Source organism: Watersipora subatra, chromosome 8 (assembly GCF_963576615.1).
Source record: "Watersipora subatra chromosome 8, tzWatSuba1.1, whole genome shotgun sequence".
NCBI lineage: Eukaryota > Metazoa > Bryozoa > Gymnolaemata > Cheilostomatida > Watersiporidae > Watersipora > Watersipora subatra.
Window position 1 is genome coordinate 61359224 of NC_088715.1, and position 17541 is coordinate 61376764.

Genomic DNA, 17541 nt, shown 5'->3' on the forward strand with positions numbered 1-17541 from the left:
GTACATGGAGCAGTATATAAAATGTATATGGTGACATGGGTTACATGTTCACCATTCGTTTAACATTACATGTATCCGTAATAGTGGAAGTTGTTCTCTGTCACATATCACATAAGGTGATATGGGATGGACGCTGATTTGCTCTATAGATGTCCTGTGAATGAATACATTAAAACACTAGCATTAAGCCCGGCGTTGCCCAGGGTTGCCAATGAGTTCTTTTATATTCAATCAGATAGCAACATATTTGGACAACAGTTTATGAAAGCATCATTGGAGAGCAACATTCTTTAATGCTAGCAAAGGTGCACCTTTGGTTTTTAATCAGATGGATGATTAGGAGACTGGTTCTCGGAAACCAGATAGAATTTTGAAAGCAAAATTCGTCGGTCACTTGGCAAAAAGCAAATTTGTAAATATGGAATGAAATCAGGTGAAAAATATGGAAATGCATAGAGTTTACACTATACTCCATTACACTAGTAGTACTACTCCAGTAAATGAGTAGTACTACTCCAGTACACTAGTAGCACTACTCCAGTACACGAGTAGCACTACTCCAGTACACTAGTAGTACTACTCCAGTAAATGAGTAGTACTACTCCAGTACATGAGTAGCACTACTCCAGTACACGAGTAGTACTACTCCAGTACACTAGTAGTACTACTCCAGTACACTAGTAGTACTACTCCAGTACACGAGTAGCACTACTCCAGTACACGAGTAGCACTACTCCAGTACACGAGTAGTACTACTCGTGGTAAACGAGTAGTACACTAGTAGTACTACTCGTGTACTCCAGATGCTATTGTTAGTATTGCCTGGCACTTGATTGAGGTGTGTCACTTTGACTGGCACTTTATGCTTGATGTTTAAAAGGAAGTCACCACTTCTACCATGTTAATCTTATTACCAATATTGACAGTTGTATGAAGGGTGGTTCTAGGGATGGTGCCCCTCTTCATCAACCTAGTAGTTCTCATGCACTTACTTAGGCAAAGCATATAATAAAGTCTATAAAATTGTAGATGAAGGGCATAATATTAACAAATTTGACCAATATGGGATATAGATAAGGACACTATGCCTGCAAAAAATACGTTTCTTAGTTTACTACCGATGTTTGCATCAGGCTTGTTGTCAGCTATGAAATTGCACAATATGCAGCGAGATGAAATGCTCATAGGCTAATCAAAATACTTAAATTTTCCTTGTCTGACGATTGTTTTCCTACCCCAGGAATTCCTTCATGTCACTTTTCGCAAAGCTCATCAAAAAGGGTAATGGGTAAACCACATCTAGGTCATATAGATCAAGCCAGCTGGTCAGTTAATCATTTGCAGAGCAGGACATTGAAGGATATGGCAGCACATTACAACGGCAGCGCGTAGCTAGTTTTGCAATTTGGTTACTTGTTGATGCACTGCCCTGTTTTGCTATGGGCAATGTCAACCATAAATCAACGAAGTCAAAGGCAGCACGGAAGGATTTCTCAGTTGGAAAAATACGCAAAGGTTATTACAGAGTGACGAAACGGAACAAGTCAAACAAGCTTCAAGGTTGTAAAGAAACTGATATTTTTACTTGATATATCAAAAAGTGTCAGAGTGGTACTTATGGCAGTGACATCCATGAAAAGATTACTCCTAGATTTAACAATCTCTTTAGTTAGACAACAGCTGATACTAAAATAAGTGGGACATCTGTCTCGCTTATGCAAGACAAGACATAGATTTTAGGTCTGAACAGCTGTTATTATAATGTGAGTGTCATTTCTTTTTTATAGATGTAAGCAAAGATGGTAGCCAACCAGAAAAGGGTAAAAAGTCAAAAAAGAAAAAAGAGAAACACCGCAAACACTCGCTGCCAACCGACAAGCTTCATGAGAAAAAGGACGGCCATCCAAAAGTCAAGCGCAAATCTACTATAGGAGAGATACTGCCAGAGATTTTTCAACATGGTGAGTGACGATCTACTATTGGCAATCTTAAATTTCCTATTTCCTGTCGTTAACGTGTTAGCGTATTTCTGCTCAGCTTTGCTTGGCTCTATACCTGCCACTCTACGTTCTTGGTGCAGCAATATGTTCACAGGTATAATACTTGACCTGTTTTACTGATATTTTACTAGAAATCAGTGTAGATCGTAGTATACCACACTTGATTTTCCAACAGTATTAGATATCAGTGACAATGGGGATTTGATTGGACAGTTTGATTAGACAATGAGAGTTTCTTTGCTTTTAAAATTTTGCTGAAAGCAGCAAAACTAATAGAATAGTCTTTATCTATAACTTGTGATATATTTTCACTTCACGATATTCGCAGTTAATACGTTGTTGGTTTAACAATAAATATATAATGAGCATCTTGCCAAAATTGAGATGTTCTTTTTTGATTTGCAAGCTTTGCGATTTGCTTTGGGATAATGTTTATATAAGTATTATTTTTTGGTTTGGCCTTATCCAATAGTCATCCAATTACATTCCAGTGGCTCCTATAGTAGACCTAAAATTAGAAGCAGCTCTCTATGTTGTTGTTTTTTTCTTCAAAGTTTCGGACCAAAACAGTCTTTGGCACTGCGTAGTTTATAAATAGATGGCGTCTGCAATAGTTAGTCATTGGTAGAACAATAGCAACTGATAAGAAGTACACAAACACTGAGACATCTACTATGGCTATTACCTGGACTAGCTAGTTACTTTTACTAGTGATTCACTCAATATCACCATCCGATGCAACCTAGCGCCACATATTTAAGATTTCTCTGTACAATTAACATATTTCTACTCTCTTACACCAAGTTTCTGTTTGTATTTAACACTTTTTCAAAATATACTCGGAGCCTAAGATAACTAGCAGCTACCAATTAAAAAAATTCAATTTTTAAAACATATTAGCAAATAAAAATGGCGTACGATCGTCGAGAAACTGCTATATAGGTAAAAAAGCGGCAGATGCATACTTTTCTATTTTAGAAGTGGGGTACCTGCTAAGAGGTAACCTTGCTCGGAAAACATTCTAAAAAAGCTTTTATTTCTACAGTCATATCTCTACATTAAAAAAACTCGAGCCACGAGCTGACTTTTTAGCACGTTTCTTCTTTGAGATACGAGTGATCTTTGAGATACGAATGATCTTTGAGATGCGAGTAAACTTTGAGAATCAAGCATACGAGCAAGTTCTTGATGGCTACTACACTATATATCCAAGTTTGCGAGAGACCATTTTTGAGAACAACATCGCTCGGTCTTTCCAGCGAATAATTTTGAAAAAGGTTTTTTGAAAGGTTGACTAAAAGTTATAATGAACAGGAAGCAAAAACCCCTTAATCGGCAATAAATACTAAAAAGTAGGTCGATAAAATCAAAGCAAGTTTAGAAAAAAATTAAAACTGCTTCAAATGTGTTTTTGGTAAGCTAAACTTATTGAAGTTAAATCTAAAGTTTCTATTACGTAGGGTCAAACAAGTTTAGTGAACCAAACGTGTTGCTCTCAAGTCTCTCTCGGACAGCCGTTATCCACAGCGTTTGTTTCTATAAAAGCCTAATGCATTAAAAGTTAAACAGTTTAATAAAGTACTTCAATAATATTTATTATTGATGATAGATGTAAAAACAGTTAGTTGAACTTTACTAAAACTGCTTACAATGTTCTGCCAAATGAAAGAACAGAACTACAACTTTTTAACTATTAAAAAGTTATACAAATACAAAATACTGATAAAAGCACACAACACATTTTATGAAACAAACCAAAACAGGATAATAACACATTTAACTACTCGTCAAAAACACAAACCTAAAAATACCATTGTTTAAATCAAAAGCTGGATAATGTTGTTTGGATTATCAAGAGCCATTGCTATGGAATCTACTATCAGGTTACACTGCATAAAAATTGTAAATGCTAATTCTTTCAAAAATGAACTGAAAGCTACCTCAGACAACCAGACTAGACTAAACTAACTAGACAGACTTCTGCTGACTCTACTTTTCCTTGTTATTGCGCACAAGGACCTCATCATCACCTTCCCTGGAGTGACATTTTTTTTTCTATTTCTTTTGTTCTTTTGTACAGCTGTAAGAAACACTCTTCATATTATTTTTTGTAGTTATATTATAGATGAAAATAAACAAACAAACAAACAAACAACTTGAATTAGCTCAATAGCAATGAAACCATTATAAAATGTCACGGTTTTTTAGTATGGGTGCTCATTCATCATTAGCACTCTGCTCAACAGTAGAAATGTAAAGATTGACAGCTCCATATTTTCTAAATTTTTGTTGTTTTCTGGAGCTTTTGATCATTTTTTTCTAATTGATATGAGTATCCTTTATTTTAGACTCTTTTTATTTGATTTCCTATCTTGCTAAGTAGCAAGATGTTGTGTTAGTAATAATAATAATAATAGTAATAATAATAATAATAGTTGATGTTGTGAATTTAAATGTAATGCAGTTGTAATGCAGTAATGCACTGCATTACATTTAAATTCACAACATCAACAATTATTAACCCAAAAAGTTTACATGTAAGATGTATAAAATCTGTTTTAAGAATTAGATTGCTACGTTTTTCCTAGAAACGTCTATGGAATTTTCTAAAACTAAGTCTAATTTATTCAACTCTGTCTTATGCTAGTCACCACATGTTATCGTAGACTCAGTTGAAACAAGCCACACCGAACAAGATGGGATGACAACTCCACATGATGAGAAGTTGGTGCTGCAAGACAAGGTTCAGTCTGAAAAGGATCAAGAGTTAAAGGCTGACCAGTTGATAGAACCAGAAATAACACCAACAGTGCAAAGTGAACCAGATACTACCGTTGTGACGGTGCTTAAGGCTCCGGTTTTGTCTCATGAAAACACGAAAGAGGTTGGTGTTGGGAACTACAACATTTTTCTGGTTTATTTCTAGTTAACATACCATATAAAATTTTTCTGTAACCTCTACAAGCAATTAATTTTTTAGTTTTTTTGTGAATAAATTTGTTGGTTTTAAAAATTCTCACAAGAAAATTACATAAGTCTTTGATTTATCTAGACTATTGGTCATAAACTGCTAAGTTTTTGCCAATTTTTTTCTCAGTAACTTGAAAAGCTTACAAAAAAAGAAATTTTTCAAGAACCGTAACAGGAACAGCTGCTATGACGCTGTGCTAAAAATAATCACTTCCTTGCCTCTCATCATATCAACCATAGCAGTTATGGTTGTTCTAAGAATAGTCAATTCCTAGAATGCAAGCAAAAAAATATTTCATTTCAAAACAATTATTTGATAAATATGAGTAGCTCTCTTGTACATGTCAACTTCTGATAGTATAAAATAGTATAATGCTTTTGAGTTTTTGTTGCTGGTATGATCTAAAGGCTGGTTCACACTATGTTGCCGTTTTTCAGCGTTTTCCTTACAACGCTCATCGTCGACTATGTGAGCCATGAATTGATGGCATCGACGAAGCATCGCGGACACGTCGGGAAAGTTTGCAACTGTCGAGCTTTTTCGATACTTCGCCGAGTATTGACGACCGCCTTTCAAATGTGACCCATTTCTGCGATGGTAATTCGCGGTCGCTGATAGAGTGATTTATCCATGCCCGTTTATGATAGTCACTGCGGGACTAGTTCTTGATTCTAGCACGCAAAAACAAATAGCTTTCTTCCCAAAAAATTTAGAAGATAAATGAAAACGCTTCGTCAAGAGTAATTCCTCATGCAAACGCAGATAGGTATGTAATATTGTGAACATGGTTATCATCGACGATCACTGAAGTATTCTGGCATTGCCGAAATATGGCGATATAGTGTGAACCGGTCTTTGGCAGCTTTAGATCTTGCTAAATAATTGACATTTCAGTTAGCCACTTTTTTAATTAATACGTTGCTCTTTAACTGACAAATAGATAAAACATAATTTTAGATGTTGTAACAAAACACAGTTGCTTTTTCTGAGGCAGTGGCTGCCACGTTTCTAGACAGGCTATCAAAAGGTTATTTTCTTTTCAACTAAAGTGCACTTTTAGAAAAATATTTTTTGTGCTAGTTTTGTAAATTTGATTCTGTAAACACTAATTTATGTTGCATTTCTTGAAGGTTCCCTCTGATGACTCATCAGATACAGTAGTAAGCAGTGTGGCATCACTAGCTCAAACTGACATTATACCTGAAACAAGTGAAGCCCTCTCAGAGGATGGGACTCGCCAAAACCTCAAAAATTTGCAAGAAGAGTGTGACCCTAAAGTAGAGGAAAGGAAAGTTTCAGAAGAGATGAGTAAAAAGGAATGCGAAGTTGGTGAGCTTAACTATGTTCTTAACTATGTTGCTTGCAGTCAATAAGCTTATTAAAAAGGTTTTGAGTTACAGCAAACAAAATTAAATTTGAAAATTTTCAAAACAGCCTCATTAATTTTATATAAAGTTAAAATGAAGCAAGATGCTGATTAGCTAAGGACTAGGAAGAGGATTTCGCTTCTATGTAAATCTTTTTAGTAATCTAAGCGATGAATCTTTTCCAAATCTTTTGGTCCTCAAATCTTCAAGGGTCAAGGGTCAGCTGAAGATGTTGCAAAAATGAAATACGGTTTTTAAACTTGGCATGCAAACTTTTTTTATTGGCATTTTAATATCACAGTTTCAGTTATTTTTTATTGTAGGTGATTTATGTGTCAAGTGAATTTAACGAAAAAGATTTTTTATAATTCCACACCATGCTGATAAAACAAGTACGTTTTGAAATGGTACATTTGCAGAAAACATAGGTTGCCAAAACTTCTGTTCAGCTTCCTCAACTTGATGTTCAGCTACCATACATGATCATCTGATCAGATAGCTGACAGACTAATGTGTGGTAGTCGTGTCACTCAAGTAACTTTGTGAGTTGTTTATAGAAACAGAAACTGAAACATCAGAAGAAGTGATTAGAAGACCAGCGGCAGCAACACAAAAGAGAAACAGATCATCTCCTCTTAGACTCTCCCTCAAGGTTAGTCCGTTTTCCTCAAAGAGATGTGAAGTAATAAAAGTTTAGAATGCATTATGGACTGCTCTCACTGTTAGTGTAGGTGAGGCTACCATCAGCAGGGCAGCAATATAAAACTATTTCTTTTCTAACTTATAAAAGTTATTTGAAAATGTGGTTGAAGTAATCCCAAGATAGTGTGGCAATCACAAGTTTTGTCGAACTACTTTGCAAACATTAGATAAGTTCTTATTTATGCGAATGCAAGTTTATTAAAACAAATGGGTTTATTTGACTACTAGCTGTGCTTCCCGGCGTTGCCCAGGTATTAAAAATCAGCTCATAAACAATGAGAAGCAATGAGAGTTGCCTACCACTTGCTATTGCCTGGCACATTGCCAATGGAAAGTTTGAGGAAGCTTACTAATGAGAGCTATTCGTTTCCGTAACGCTACGCAATCACCCTGCGTAGTACGCAAAGCTGTTGGGTATGTGCTCCCATATAGGGACATGTATCAGCTAGTGAAGAAATCAATCTCTGTGGTACGGCGTCGGACTGGCGAATGAAAGGATCCGACATCAAATCTTTTTTGATGTGGAATCTTAATTCTAAGATTCTAATAATAGCTATAGCCTGAACATAAAGAAAACAGATGACAGACGACAAACTTTGAGAAACATATATATATATATATATAGATTAGCTGTTGAAATGTAAGTATAAGTATGTAAGTAATTTACTCGGGTAAGGCTCTTTTCACACCAGCTTAACTTTTCTAGATAGCTTACATGGTAATGAGCTACTTATAATGGATAGAAGTGCAATGTGGAACTAGTATTATATGAAAGTACAGTTAATCTAACGAAGTCGGCTATGAGGAAATATATTTACAGAAAATAAGCATTAGTTGACATTCTATGAGCTGCCTAGCACGACCTCGTTGAACTTCAGTAAAATCACCAACCAGTTCCCAACCAACTACCTAGCCCTGTTTATATTGTTATTTGAATTAAAAGCTGAAAAATTGGAGTCCTGATTTATCTAGACAGTAGAGAATATACTGTGAGTTAAAGACTTGATAGTAATTGGATAAATGGAATGCATATGCAGTTGTCAACAAGAATTATCGATTTGCTTCATATATGAGAGTTGACAAGTTATGACGCAGGATAAAGAAACTAAATAATCTGATATATTATTAAGTCAGAAAACCTGCTGGCACCTGCTGCCACTTTTACTTACTTCAAGTAGCTAACAGCTAATGAAAAGGCTTCTTTCGATTGGACAGCGTAAACTCTGTATTATGGTAGAGGAACAAATATTGGCTCGCAGCTAATCACAAAAATCTTTTTTTCTTAAATGAACCATCAATTGGTCAAAGCACAAGTTAATATAAAGTGAATTAAATAAGTAAAACAAAGAAACAATAAGTAACATTTTAGATTCCATAGAACGTTTGACCTTGTCATCTAACTTTTTGATTTAGAAGTAGATTTCATGTTTATTTGGCTATTGAGTCACCAAACTGACTTCTTTTGACAAAATGATATGAACTTACATTTAATACTGGCTGCTGATAGAATTAATACTAAGGACAACTACTCTGCGTGCTTAAAGAAGGAGTTCTGATAGTATAATTTGAACTTTTCAAAGTGTAGGAGTTGTTTTGTCATGAAAATAAAGTAAACTTCAAACTGTTTAAATATTTGAAAAACCTGGGAATGTGCAAAAAAGCAAATATAAAGAACACTAGAAAGGAAATTTGGACTATAACAATGGGAATGTGCTTTACTATAAGCCTGAGTTTTTTAAGAGAAATAAAATTTCAGCCGAATTGTTGACTTGAGCAATCGCAAGGAAAACATACATTGAAAATGAACTTGCACACAATTTTAATAAATTTTATCAAAAAGTATCAGTACTTTTTTATCTCTTGCAATTGTTTTTGATGCCTGAAGTGGCCTGACCGCTAAAATAGTTTAAGATTAAATCGACAGCACTTGATAGCACTTGATAGCACTTGGCAGCACTTGATAGCACTTGATAGCACTTGATAGCACTTGATAGCACTTGACAGCACTTGATAGCACTTGATAGCACTTGATAGCACTTGATAGCACTTGACAGCACTTGATAGCACTTGATAGCACTTGACAGCACTTGATAGCACTTGACAGCACTTGATAGCACTTGATAGCACTTGACAGCACTTGATAGCACTTGATAGCACTTGACAGCACTTGATAGCACTTGATAGCAGTTAAAACGCCCAGAAGAAAAATGTGTGCCAAATTGACATAACTAGTTAGTGACTGTCTGCCTCTTTCATTATTGATATTGGCTATTGTGTCCAAGTTGCCGCGTTATGCATTTCTATTCTGTCAAGCCCTTTGCCAAAGTGCTACTATAGGCATCATAATTGCGCGTCTGCTTGAATCTGAACATTCCGAAAAATGATCTCATTCAAACTATTATATCTCTACACTGGATAGTTCCACAAAGGCAAAAATTATGTAACATTGAAGCTTGATGTTTTAACTTTACATTTATATTATTTTTGTTTGCATCAATTCAATGGTATAAGTTTATCTTTAAGATTCGCTGAGACTGTAGGAAAATGTATTAATGCAGAACGAATGGAGAGGCAATAACTCCTCGTAGAGATTTAAAGATGGTAGCATCATCGGTTGAGTAGCCAAAGTCTGTGTAGGCGTGTCTTTAGAATGGGTCAACTTGTGCAGTAGTAGAGCCATCCTTGCCTAATCATTTTCTCTACAGTTTTGGCGTGCCTCCTACAGAAGTGGAGTACTTGGTGACATCTGTGGCAACCATAGGTTTGAGTGTAAAATTATTGATTGTAGTTCCACCAGAGAAATACCTTATCAATTATACCTGATAATGATGTAAGTATATGATAATTGGAAGTACGTATTGTTGTAAAAGAAACAGGAAGCATACCCAAAATCGAATCAGTATATTAGAATTGAGATCCCTAAAGGTCAAATAGTAACAGTAATTAGGCAGCAAATTCAAATTATCTGTTAGCACAGTTTATGGAAGCATCTAAGAGCAGCATAGGCCGCTGTGCAAATGAAGTTGATTTTGGTCAGCTTTTGACAAGTACAGATACCATGAGAGCACTTTGCGTAAATTCTATTTGTCGATTAATACATATTCCTTACAAAAACGTAGTATTGACTGTCTAATTATCCATAAACCTTTGCAAGAACTAGGTGGTCTGTTGACCGGATAGAACATGGTAAAAAGTATTTTTAGCTAATATAGAAAATCCTAATAAGTGACTGCAGCAAAGCACTTTGTTTATCTTTTGGTATTATCTTTGTTGACTTGGAAGGAAAAACAGGATGTTATCGAAGATAGCTGTTGGTATCCTGTTGGTATAGCGGGTGGTATCCCGGCATTCCTAGTTACACCCACTCTTTTTAACTAACGTATACCTTCAATGGTATTCTAAACAGACTGATACTTTATACAGAAAATGATGCTCTGCTAAAGGAATACTGTCAATGCATGAATGGCTGGCTACACAGCTGCAAGCATCCATGATGATGTTTGCTTTCTGATACTTTGTACAAAATTTATTTTTACCAATCATGCTGTGTTGGTCAAGATCGGCTAATAATTTAATAGCCTTTAGAGTAGGTGATATTTTACTAGTATCTTGGTAGTCCGGTGGGCCTGTGAGAGATTGTCTGGTGTAATAGGTAACCATCTGCACAATCATTCCGGACCGACCGTGGCACATCGGTCGTTTAGTGCAAGTGGCAGCCAAATGTTGTGAGTTGTATCCTCATGATGAAATCTTTTTGCAATCACCTACTATGGGTTTGGAAGGACAAGCAGACATGGCTCCTATTATAGCAACGAGGATCAGCCCTAAAATGATAAATGACAGTAAATTTCCATGATGTTGACGTGTTGTAAAAAGGATTAGGTGATAAGGTGAGGGTGAAATGACACGAGGGTGAAATGACACAGCATCAAGTGAGCACTAACATCTTGGATATAATGATGCAGATACAACGGCAGGCATGGGTTAAACCCAAGTATGCCTACATCAACACAATGTCAGCTTAAATAGAAACTTTTTTAGATTTTACTAAAAATGGTTGCGGTTAACCCTTCTGTTTACATTGAAATATATATTTTTTAACAAAAGTTGAGTTTCTCTGAACACTAAGTAGTAAGCATTCATGCAGACATGTTCACTGTCTCAAGATATACTCATATCGTTTAGTAGCTTTGAGCCCTAAAAAAACTTTTTAAGTTGGTCATTTGTGTTTATGCTTTTCCGTATCACAACATTGACCTCTATGAAGTGTTGATGTTTTTTCTACAAATATGTAGACACTAAAAATTTTTGTCAATGTAAGTGTAACTGTACACTAAAATCTTTTGGTGTCATAATAATGTGGCGCTACACAGCAATAAAATGAAACGCCAACAAATACAGCATCATAACATCTTTAGCTAGCTAGTGAAACACCAGAGTTGACAGTTATATGAGTTGTAAGAGCTATAAGATAACATCAAAGCTAGCAATTAAACAATAAAACACGAGACAATGAGGAGAGTAAAAGGGTGCAAGAAAACAACTTGTGCTGAGCTCTCACCAACAGAGCAAGCTTTGTTTTTATATTTCTGTGATAATAGTTCCAAGAATAACTGCGATCATCTTATGTAGTTCATATTTCTGTTTCTCTTCATTTATTACACATAAAACACGGCGTTATACCCATACGTTTTAGTATTAAAGAAACTTTCACAAATTCTTTATAGATTTTATCAGAAAACCTCAGTATTCTTCTACTATTTGTAATTATTTTTGATGTTCGAGATAATCCGACTGCCAGGATATTCCAAGATTAAAATTGATGAAAGTTGATTGCAGTTAGAATGCAGAAAAAGAAAAAGACATCTCCGAAACATCTCGTTACGCAAAGTAATGATTAATAAGCTGGCTTCGAACACGGCTTTTGTTTTAGGTAAGATTTAAGCTTCTAGATTAAGAGGTATAAGTTACTCAAATTAATTAGGAAATAATTTTACGTGCGTATATTAATTTTAGTGTGTATATATACATTTTCATATCTCTTTGGTTTGTATTACTGAAAAGCTATTTAAAAAAAGCTCAATAGAGAAAAAGATTTCTGTAGAGTAAAATTTTCGCTAGATTAAGATCGGGGTTTGTCTTTCTGTTGAAAGCCACAGTTGAAGGTTGAAAAAAATGCATCACACAGGATTTGAACTTTTGACATTCTGCATGGTATACCGACATTCTAGCAACCGTATCAATTGACCTCCCACAGATAATTCAGAATAATTGTATATATAGTTATTACACCTGATGAATACTTTTTGGCACACTAAACTGTCAAGGTGCCAGAATTTACTGCAATGTCTGACAGCCTCGCTGATAACACTATCAGAGGTTAGAGAAAAAGATTGCATCATATAAGATTCAAACCTGCGAGGTTCGGCTTCTCCAGAACTCTGACACGTGTGCCAATCGTTACAAAATTTTAGAATTATTGTGCATATACTTAAGCTGAGCACTAGTAATAATAATATAAATATTAATAATAATGCTTAGGTATGAGTCAACACAAACCTTTAGTTGACAAACGGCGACTTGTCGCCTAAAAAGTACTTTAAGCACAAAAACAGATTTGTGTTGACTCATGATTAAGCATATTTTTCTCTGACACATTATTATTATTATTATTATTAATAAGAATAAAATTTATATTAATTACTTCCTACATAAGCTAAAAAACACAACTTTTAACCTATATAGGCAGGTTTATGTTGTAAACTGTCCAAGCAAACAGTAATTACTGGGTAATTACTGGATAATTAAGCACATCCAGGAAACCAACATAAGTTTCTAGTGTTGCGTGTTATGTAAGAATAGCTGTTTGGAGAATCAACAATAACGTAGTCATGACAACTTTTTTTCTAGCTCTCAGTGGTCAAAGTCTCACCTCTACACCCCCTCTGTTTGCTCATGCAATCAGCTGTGTGCAAACATTTTATGAATCGAAATCTTATTGCTGACTTCACTCATCAAATAGCCAGACACTGACTAACGTTGCCACGCTATAATAGTAATAGTGGGAGGAGTTTAGCCAACGACACGCTAATGGGATGATACCTAATGGCAACCATTATTAGGCAGCAGATAGGCCAGTCAAAACATCACTTTGCTACATGATAACAGCAGGAAAGCAAGCAGACTAGAAATTCCTTATCAAGGAGCTATGAATATGAGAGAAGATAGATAATGACTAGGCATTAAGTAGACAGGACAAGACCAGCAAGCTCTCACAACTAATTATGTCAGCTTTAGGGATGGCTTTTGAGTAGTTGATTGACTCAGGTCTATCACAAGCGAGGAGCAAGCATGGACGAAAGAAGGCGGTCAATGCCAGCCGGCTTTAGCGGCGAAAGACGAAGGTCATCGGTAAGGCAGGAATAGAGCCAGAAATCTTCGAAAGCTTTTGAAAAAATTCAACTTTCTTCAGAATATACTCATCAGTGGCTATAGAAGAGTTATTGCAGTCAATCAATTTTTAGTATAATTTAATAAATGTGGCATTTGTGCTGTTGTGCTGTTGTGCTTCTGTACAGTAGACTTTGATTGTTAAGGATGATATATTGTAACATTAACTGTATTTTGATGTAAACAAGACAATGGTAAATGCCACCTCTTTTCAAAATAATCCAATATTTTCCACTTAAATTGAACAAAGTTATGCTACAGTTACTTTCGTTGTTCTTGCAACATAGTATTACTTGGTTCCACTTTGGTATACACGTCTCACTAAGATTTCTACAATACATATGTTTATAAAAGACACAGTATCTATCATGCGACATTTAGCACTTTTTAAAGCCTGTCACACCGCATGTATATAAAAGTCTATGCACAGTATAATTAAGATGATTGTGGGGCTTGTACCAATACACTGCCAATGTTGTAGGTTTTAGACTTAGCATGAAATTGATCAAATTGAAACCATATATAGTTCTACGGCAGACTTGTTGGAAGGTTATTTATATTGTTTATTGTCATAATCTTTTGAAATAATTCATCAGTGTGCAATATGGCTAAAGTTTGTCTTATAACACGGATAATAACTTAAGTTTCTTGGATTGTTAGTGTAAATGGGAAGCAACTTTAGTTTACCGTATATTTTAAAGAATGATGTTGCACAAGTGTTATAGATGAACTTGAACAAGGTGTTAATAGATTTTATCAGAAAGTATCAGTATTTCTCCATTGTTTGTGATGTTTGAGGCGATTCGACTGCCAGTGTTTTAAAAGATTACAATCGACATAACTTTATTGCGATTACATGTTCAGATAAAGCTAAAGTGCGACTGATGTTTTTAGTGCCAAAGAAGCCTACCGAATAGACATGTGTAATGATGCAATTTAAACACAATAGCCAATAGCAGCAACGGCAAGTAGTGATGTATTTTTGCACAAATATTTCTTCCTAGCATTTTTCTTCATGATGAGGTTTTGTCGATTTTAGTCTTGTCACACCCTGGCAGTCAGATCGCCTCATACATAAAAAACAATGGTGAATGATGAAAAAATACTGAAAATCTTTGATAAAATCATCCAAAACTTTGTGCATTTCAATTCTTAAAGAATTGAAATGCTTAAGAATAAGAATTCTTAAAGAATATTCAATTCTTTAAGAATATTTCAATTCTTAAAGAATTGAAATATTTTGTATTTCAATTCTTAAAAGAATTGAAATACAAAGTTTATGAAACTGATGCTTGCAGATTCAAGCAGCATTCCAGAAAATTGATCTGACAAACTGCGATCCTGCCTTCTGTGTGCGGATGCTGACAAGCCTAGAAAACTTGAAGGTGCTGACAGCGCTAAAACAAAAGTTGAAAACATGCGGATCAACATGGATAGAGGGCTTCATAGATGAAGAAGGTGTGACGAGGTTAGTTTACAGCAAGAATGACTGTGCAGCAGTTATTGGAGCAAAGGTAGCTTCATAGTTTAGTTCGATTAGAAACATCTGCATTGGATATTATCTTTTATATCGGCTGGTTCACACTGTAGTGGCTGGTTCGCGCTGTAGCGTCATATGTTGTCATTGTATTTTCAGTATTATTGGCCGATTATGTGCACCGCAAACTATAGCGATGGTGAGGCAAACAGATCCCTCTGGGAAATATTGCAACTGCCAAACTTTCTTAATCATTTACTAAGCATCCATGCCAGCTTGTGCAATGTCCACCTCTTCAGCGATGGGGGTTGGGGATAGGCTGTCATGAATAGCTCGACCTATATTTTCTTCCATGACAGCTCCTACGGGACTAGTACTTCATCATTGCTGCGGCTGCATTGTATGATGTGAACACTAATTCATGGACTATTCGATGATGTAAAGGCGAAACGGCTTGTGATAGCGCGAACGCTTTTATCACAGACGATCTTAGAAGTATTGTCTGATTAACACCGACATACGAGGATATACTGTGAACCAGCCTTAAAACTTAGTAGCAATGGCAGTAGAGCGCTGTCATTGGTCTAGTTTAAAAAAATTGAGGCTACTATGAGAACACATAACTAGGGAAACTACATGTAAAGGCGAAGCTGAGGTATAGCATTACATACCACTCTCATTTCTGTCTCTTGTTGACATAGCCCAAGGTTTTTTGTATTCATTTTTGTAACCATATTTGTTTAAGCTAATTTAAAATAATCTTATCTCATACTGTAATAATTAATGAAGTTCAATGGTGTTTACTCGAGTTACTAGCAAATGCTTAATAAGGTATTATGATAATCAAGTGAATTGATGTGAAACAGCTGGTTGGTCTCAAGTACAAATCTTACCTAAACAATTTGTATACCTCTTGGCTTTTAGTTTTTCTTTCTCACAATGTTTCCATGACGAGGTTGATTCACAAGTTTCAGTCATCCACAAGATGGAAATCACAGCAACTTGCAAATCAAGCGAGTTTTGTTACTCGCAAATATTTACTGAATTGTCAAAATTGTCATTTATAATGATGCACATAACAGTCCTCAGCAAGAAGCTATTCCATTTTCAACACTTTCCACACTTCAGTCACTTCTATTTCAAAAGGTGTTTGCTAAGCAAGACAGGAATGCGCCACTATGATCTCTCGCATACAATTCTTTTTCTTTTTTTACAAAGCGCTTGCATTGATCCACAATCCGTGGGTGTTCCTTGAAATACTTATTACAAGGTAACTCAATGTGCGCACAACTCCAAATACGCATAATCTGCACAATGGAAACATGCTTAATGTTTCCTATTTTGACCTTCTGCATGATATAAGATCAAGTATTACCAGTAGCGATTGCTGTGGTTTGTGTGTTACATTTGCTTTTGCTGCTGCCAGACAACATCCTTTAAGAATTAAAGATGATATTAAGAGATATAATTAGCATTCAACTTTTAAAATTTCGCTAAAGATAATAGTTCATTAGAAAATATATAGCCCCTATTTATACATTTATATAATTATAATATGTAATATATATAATTATAATATGTAATATATATAATTATAATATAACATAAAATGTTATTACTAATAACAATTTATTTGTATAATATTCCAACAACCAAACAAGAGTGAAACGATTGATTGGGAGAATTATGATAAATGCACATGTGCACACAACTCCTGCAAAATTATCCGTTAACGGCCGTCACCAAACCCTTGCAACCAAATCCTATCAACAAATTTAACTATTTTTCAGTAAAGTCGTTTAAGTATAATAATGATACAAAACGCATATAAACCTGTTTAAATATGTTACCAAGCTTTTGAAAGGTTACCGCAAATTCCTAAAACAAACCCATCTGATCGGATTATACACAAATAGACAGATTTTTTTGGACTAAAGTCGCCACAAAATGCTTGAAAAGCTTGGATTAATATAAGTTAAGACCGGAAATTGAAACGCCGAGTGACAGAGAATTGAACGATAAAGTCTTGCACATTTCACGAAAAAAAAACGTGCATTTTTCACTAGTCTATAGCATTGTCGAATTGCCGAAGGTTTCGGCAATTTACATAGAAGTACAGAAATCATTTCATTCTTGCTGATTTCAATTTTTTCATTTTCAATTTCATTTGCCGACACATTTGAGTACTTTCTTATTCTACGGTAACTGATGTCCAACGCAGTATAAGTAAAGGACATGACGATGATATTTTTTAACGGTTCTTATGAGATTATTACAATAATTAATTATAAGTTTAGATGACTACAAAAAATGACTACGTAGTACAGCTTTTCTAAAAATCTATATAAATATCACAACTTCGTGATATTGTTAGCTATGACGTTTTGAAATATAAACAAAATTGTGCATTGGTTTGCTATTATTACTATATTAATAATATTGGTTATTCTAATAATATCAGTGCATTTTACTTCTAATATTGGCCAATATTGCATTTCTCTTTTTGCAGGAGGAGAGATATAAACATATAATATTTTCCTTTCATTATTGCTATTTGTTGTATATAATAACACC

The 17541-nt window shown here is 35.0% G+C and overlaps 1 protein-coding gene across 2 annotated transcripts in view; it reads left to right on the plus strand.

Moving 5' to 3' along the window:
- LOC137402147 (inverted formin-2-like) overlaps positions 1–17541 on the plus strand; it is a 49512-nt gene that overhangs the window by 11848 nt on the left and 20123 nt on the right. The window contains exons 1-6 of one of the 2 annotated variants that reach the window (XM_068088616.1): positions 1368–1560; positions 1788–1961; positions 4667–4884; positions 6102–6300; positions 6896–6990; positions 14789–14958. In XM_068088616.1, the coding sequence (XP_067944717.1) occupies positions 1440–1560; positions 1788–1961; positions 4667–4884; positions 6102–6300; positions 6896–6990; positions 14789–14958 (977 nt within the window). In that variant the 5' untranslated portion in view covers positions 1368–1439. Of the gene's footprint in view, positions 1–1367; positions 1561–1787; positions 1962–4666; positions 4885–6101; positions 6301–6895; positions 6991–14788; positions 14959–17541 lie in introns of those variants that run through there. The other variant, XM_068088617.1, reaches the window with a different exon arrangement.